This window comes from Nothobranchius furzeri, chromosome 11 (assembly GCF_043380555.1).
Source record: "Nothobranchius furzeri strain GRZ-AD chromosome 11, NfurGRZ-RIMD1, whole genome shotgun sequence".
In the NCBI taxonomy this organism is placed as follows: Eukaryota; Metazoa; Chordata; class Actinopteri; order Cyprinodontiformes; family Nothobranchiidae; genus Nothobranchius; species Nothobranchius furzeri.
This window is the reverse complement of record NC_091751.1, coordinates 43065834-43072363: the sequence shown is the minus strand read 5'-3', so window position 1 is coordinate 43072363 and position 6530 is coordinate 43065834. Positions and strand designations below refer to the sequence as shown.

At 43.3% G+C, this 6530-nt stretch overlaps 1 protein-coding gene across 3 annotated transcripts in view; it reads left to right on the top strand.

Annotated features, from left to right (window-relative positions):
• LOC107383551 (transmembrane protein 200C) overlaps positions 1-5888 on the top strand; it is a 21326-nt gene extending 15438 nt beyond the window's left edge. For 2 of the 3 annotated variants that reach the window (XM_015956268.3, XM_015956266.3), the window contains exon 2: positions 3703-5888. In XM_015956268.3, the coding sequence (XP_015811754.1) occupies positions 3736-5274 (1539 nt within the window). In that variant the 5' untranslated portion in view covers positions 3703-3735 and the 3' untranslated portion in view covers positions 5275-5888. Of the gene's footprint in view, positions 1-1195; positions 1269-3702 lie in introns of all 3 variants that reach the window. The other variant, XM_015956267.3, reaches the window with a different exon arrangement.
• The last annotated feature ends 642 nt before the right edge of the window (positions 5889-6530 follow it).

The following is a 6530-nucleotide window of genomic DNA, read 5'->3' as shown; positions in this document are numbered from 1 at the left end:
TTCATCTCCATTTTTGAATATTTTAAATCCCCTCCAGGTCCTACTACGCCTTTTACCTCCCGACGATCACTGGTGCGTCTGTCGGGCACGAATCTCGCTGGATTGGGTCGAGGTTCGGAAGTCTTTTGATGCCGTGACAGGCTTTGGGAATATTTTTGGTTTTGCGTTTATCAGACTGTCGGATTCTGGAAGGCGTGGCACGAGCAACACGTGATTTTATTTGTGTAAATTTAATTTTTGAGGGCTCATTTGCATTTTTAATGAAGGTGTTTCAGATTCTTGCGCAAGCTGGATGGCAATTCGGTCAAAAATGGAACGCGCACATAGAAAATACGGCCAAGTTTCTTAAGACCGTGGCTTTGAATTTAGAAAATTATTTTTGATAAGTTGTGAAAACAAAGACGTGTTTGTGGACGCTCCGTCAGGCCGTGGCTGAGGTGGGCTATGTCATTTCTCTTCACCTTCCAGCCCCCAGAGCAATCCCGCGTTCGCTCTGGCTTCTGCCGTCTGGACATTTTCAGGGGCGCCTCCTCCACAGCAGCTCTGAAAATAAATAAAATAAATCCAAACAGAAGGAAAACAGATGCGCCGTAACATCAACAGACGGTTACTCATGCAACATTGCGCAAAAAAACAGAGGGAGATATCTGCGCCCCCGCAGAATGGACAGGCTGGGTGCTATCAACCCTCCTCTCCAACCTGCCAGACGGGCAGCTTGTGGCAGACAGACAGAGGATCCGCTTCCAGTTCAGCACCACAGACAGAGACGGTGCCCGACTGGTTCACACCCACCTCTGGTGCCCTTCTCTCTCCAAACAGAACCGCCCACGCCCGGTTACTTTAGTGGAGGGACCGATCAGGTGCAGGAGGCGCTTGGGTGTTTTATTGGATGTGAAATCCACAGAAAGTGGCTATAAAGCGCAGCTGACTTCCGGTGTGGTGTTTGCTTAAAAAGCCAGGTGCAGAACTCTTATGTTCCTCCAGGATGAATTGGCTCTAATCACCTCAATCAGGAATCATTAGATGCAGAAGAACACCTGGCTGAGGCAACTTTAAAACTTCTCATCTGCTGGGAAATAAGTTTGCAGAATAAAGCTAGAATTAGACACAATTTGGCACAATTATTCAAACAAATGCATAGTTTATGACTAATTAGATGTAATAGTTTTGTGTTGGTTAAAGCTGTCTTCTTTAGGCAGAGCTACACTGATGGATCTGGATGGAGAGGAGGAAGAGAAGAGAAGAGAAGGAAGGATGGGAGAAAGCGAGTGAGGATGAAGAGAACATGCCTGCTGGCTTCCTGTCTGGACGCATTACATTGTCATGAGCTGATATTTCACCAACGCAGCCAGAAAAACAGCACTTCCTGTTCTCTGCTGTCAACTCCAGGATTTTCTCTTGGTTTTCTTGCATCTTATCTTATTCATCATTATCTACCTTCAAATTCTGCACAGTGGTGCAGTGGTTAGCGCTGTTGCCTTGCAACAAAAAGGTCCTGGGTTCAAATCCCAATTTTCTGCAAGGAGTTTGCATGTTCTCCCTGTGCATGCGTTCTCTCTATGTGCTCCGGCTTCCTCCCACAGTCCACAGTCATGACTGTGACCTTGTGTGGATAAGTGGGAATAGACAATGAATGGATGATACCTTCAAATTAGTTTCTGGGAAAATGATGTTTAGCCAGATTAAAAGTCCCTGAAACCATCTCATCCAAATTTTTGCCCATTGTGCTTGATTTTTTGTATTTATTTTTATCCTGCAGTAAAAATCACAAATTAAAGCACTTTTATAGATCATCACACATAATTGCATTAATCATGGCTCTTGCTGGATATTGTTGCGATTTGAAGTAGTTTCAGTGAATCTGGTGAAGAGTCCTGATTGTTCTTCTTCTCTGGTGTTTCTGTGGGTGGACCTGAGTCGGTGGCTATTGTTTCCAAAATGATCAGACTCACCTTCTCTTTTGGAGTCAAAATGACCAGATTTTAGATCTGAATCCACGGTTTTGTTGAACCGATCAGACGGCTTGTGCTCTTGTGTAACACTGACTTCAAAACCATTGACTCACTAACACATCTTAGGCAATAACAGGAAATGCAAAAGTGTTTTATCTTTTTTTATATCTGGGGACAGAGGAACAATATCAATCAAAATGAGTGACTGGATAATTTGGTTATTTAAGACACTATTTACCAATCAATCAAAACATACAAGAAAACACCAATAATTATTTCTAGAGGAAGTTTCTCAATTTTAAACTCACATGTTCATGAATAACTTTGAACCCGCTGTTAGATTAAGATTAAGCCCCATTAGTTCTCCACATTACATCCATCTAATGGGGGAGCAGTGAGCTGCAGACACGGTTGTGCTCGGGAACTATTTGGTGGTTTAACCCCCCAGTTGAACCGCTTAATGCTGAGTGTCAAGCAGGGTGGCATTGGTTCCCTTCTTTAAAGTCTTTGTTGTGACCCAATTGTGGATTTGAACCCACAATCTCCTAGTTCCAGGGTAAACAGTAATACCACTAATCCACTGAGATTGCAGCAAAACCAGTACTGTTCTTTTTTTTGTGCTTTATTTATTTATTTTTATTCAATAATTAGATTTTAAATGATCTAAAGTCCATTCAGGAGAGCTACCGTGCTAGTATAAACCACTACATGTTAGTTAAAGTGCATTATTTTCACTGAAAATCTAATGATGAAATAATTCATTCTGGTCTGTAAATATATGGCTTTTTCTGCATTTGCTGACCACGTTTTAACACGTTAACTTTGTTGGAAAATAATCATAAATGTGTTTTGGTTGTGATACACAACAATAATATTGGGAAATTATGAGAAAAGACAAAAGTAGGGAATCTAATAATATGATAATCCATAATTCAATATTAAAATTCTTGTTTTTAACTCAGATCTGAATAGTAGCATGTAAATACTTCATATTAAGCAATTTATTATCACATTATTATCAGTTTTTTGTCATTTGGCTGGTTTAAAGTGATTCGATCCACTTATTAATAATGCTATCAGTATGACTGCTTTAACTAAAAACTGGTTATTAGGTAATCATTATAGAACTTTTATTTGTGTATTTTTTTAAATCCTGCAGTATTTTTTAAATAAAATTTTCAAAACAATTGCAAAAATGTTCTTGTAACTCTGTAAGCTCCTGATGATTTATTATTTATTAGATGAAGAGAGTTCATTAGGACTGACGCTGACTATCTGTTGATATACAACTATTTCTTTATTGATTTGCAAAATAGGGACATGTATGAATCTTGTGAAGCCGCTCTGAGGGCTGCTGAACGGCACTGTGATGTGCACAGAACCGACATGTGACACAGTCCACAGTAATGGATCAAGACGTCAGAGGAGCACTGAGATGCTATCAGGCCAACACTCCTGTAAACATCGAGCCTGGCTGCAGAGGGAGGGAATAAAACATGCCATTACCAAAAGATTTAAAGCACCTACTTTTGTATCTCAACATGCACTTAATGCTTTCTGGGCATTTCTCTATGAAATACAGAATGCACGGCACTACATTTTACTTTTTATGCTATTTTAAACTTGTTTTCCATAAAACAGTTGCAAATTTGTGAATATGTCTGTTGTATTTTATCTATATAAGGTTAACTCTGACTGAGCTGTTGGTTTGCTCACCGTAAACGTCCCCGTCTGTTTTATGTCTTCGCAGTTTGAGTGACAAACCTGCTGTCCAGTCACCACCATGATAGCCACGGGCGGCCTGCTGCGCATGAACAGGCGGCAGGATTCGCTCCGGTCCAAGAATCGAGCTGAAAATAAGAGGAAGAGGAAATCCAAGAAAAAGAAGAAAAACGACGTGGTCGTTGTGAAAGGGAAGCTTAATCTCTGCTCCCCAGCCGGTTTGGTGGCCGCTGTGGGCGTCATGGTCCTGATGGTTGGGATTTCCATGGCCGTGTTAGGGTACTGGCCCAGCCAGAACCAGCAGGAGTACCAGGAGCGAAGACGAAATGGAGCGTTTCACAACAGCAGGATGAGCTACTCCAGAAGTCCACCTGTGTCATCCAACCTGACCCATGAGAAGTCTGCTTCGAGCCAAACGGATGTGTTCAACCAGAGCCATTCTAACAGCAGCGCCCCTCACCCCTCTCCTCACTGTGGCGTCCTCTGCGACTTCCTGGATAATTACCTGTACTCAGACAATCTGAAAGTGTTCGGCCCGCTGGTGATGGGAATCGGCATTTTTCTCTTTATCTGTGCCAACGCAGTCCTCCACGAAAACCGGGACAAGAAAACTAAAATCATTAACCTGAGAGACATCTACTCCACAGTGATCGATCTGCACAGCATACGCTCGAAGGAGTACTCTCCCCTGAATGGCCTGGTCAACTACACTCAGTCAAGAAGTGCTGAAGGACCTTCGTCTTCATTCCCAGCAAGTGGGTTGCTCACCCGCAGCTCCTGGCCTTCCACTGGACTCAATCCGAAAGAGGAGACAGAAAGCGAAGAGGTATTCAGACGCTCCTCATTGGTGAGTCGACCGCGTAGCTGGTCCAGAGATGTCCAGACCTTCACGGAGACGGTCTACAGTATCTACAAAGACTACAGCAATAGCAGTGAGCAGGCCCCCCAGCCTCGGCAATGGGAGACCACCTCCATCGTCGCCTCCTCCGTGAACGCTTTCACCCTACCCGTGATCAAACTCAACAATTGTGAGGTGGAGGAGTCTGAGAGAGCGGAGGCAGAAGGGCGCTCTGAGGAAGAGGTTGTTATTGAGGCTGCTGCTGGAAACATTAGTGAGGAAGGACACGACAGCAGCAGCCAGGCCGATGAGATGGATGGTAAGCAGAGGGAAGCAGCAATGATGGCCTTCCCACCTCCCCATCAGAGTCAGGAGAACAGAACCACAGAGACAGTTATTCAACAGGGGGTGCCTCATGCACAGCTGTTTGCTTCAGCACCTGCTGCCACGGTAATGGGTTCAAACACGTCACTGAACTTCTTCACGGATCAGCCGAGGCCTGCACGCCGCTGCAGCCTGTCTGTGTCTGGAAGTCGTCAAGGTGACAGAACGAGGCGTTTCAGCTGCCCCCGGCTGGAGCGCTCCAACAGCAAGGGCTACATCAAACTGACTGACCTGGGGGGTGAGTCCTTCGAAGGCCCTGACTCACAAATGTCAGCGGCCACAGAACAGGAATCAGAGAAGGATGCAACAGCAGCGAGAAGGGAAGGAGCTCAGGGAGAGGATGCTCTGGAGAAACCTAGCAATTCTGCAGAGTCTTAGGCTTTCATTTTTTAATCACAAGCCTCCTAAAACTGTTTTTATTTTTATTTTTTTTGTTTGTTTGTTTTTTTGTACCGTCTGCTATTAGTGATGAAAACCTGGATAGGAAGTACAAAGAGTATCCAGCTAATGACTATTCAGATATAGCCATGAGCACTCGGAGCAGCACTTACCAACACAACCACTGCTCAACATTCAGACATAACTTAAAAAAAAAATGTCAATGTAGCAAGAGCAATACTGACAACTTCAAAGGAGTTTTAGGAAAGATTTGTGCAAAATCCATAAAAAGGAGAAGAAAATCTTACCAGATGAGTTTTAGCTTTTCTTTTATACGACACTAGGGCAAACATTGTAGCTTGTAAAATTACCACAACAGTCACTGAGAACTGCTGTCCAACATTGCTTGTACTGTAGCACTACCGTATGCCACAGAAAATAGTCTAGACTTGTTTCTACATTGTTCTGTGAAAAAAAAACGTGAATTTGGTGAACTGAACTGAATCTCAGGTGGGTGTTTGGTTTAGCATTGAGACCTTAACAACGAGGTCTTCCCTATGTGCACACTTGTTTGTATGAAACATACATGGTTGAATAAATCTGACTGTAACACCTCTGGTGTGTGTGTGTGTGTGTGTGTGTGTGTGTGTGTGTGTGTGTGTGTGTGTGTGTGTGTGTGTGTGTGTGTGTGTGTGTGTGTGTGTGTGTGTGTGTGTGTGTGTGTGTGTGTGTGTGTGTGTGTGTGTGTGTGTGTGTGTGTGTGTGTGTGTGTGTGTGTGTGTGTGTGTGTGTGTGTGTGTGTGTGTGTGTGTGTGTGTGTGTGCATGCGTGCGTGATGTTAGATTAAATTAAACAAATATCCATTGAAACCGGGTCCTGTGGAGTGCTGATGAGCTGTCGGTATTTCCTGCAGTAGTCAGCAATCGGAGTTCAGTTTGGAGAGTCTGTGAAACGTTAGAGGTTAAGCTAAGATAAGAGATAATACCTACTAAATTTCCACCCTATAACAACTCTTCTCGCAGTTTGAACAATAAATTTTTAAAGTAACACTGAGGAGTTTCCTGCTCCTCCACCCTAACCAGGTTGAAAGCGGAATTACAGTTGTTATACAACAACCCCACAGCAGCATGCTGTAGCTTGCGCGAACAGCAAGCTAACACTAACATGAGCCAATTAATAATAAAATTAACTACAAATTTTAAAAATCCACACTGTTGTACAAAAAATATTATTACTTACAAGTCCAGTAACAACAA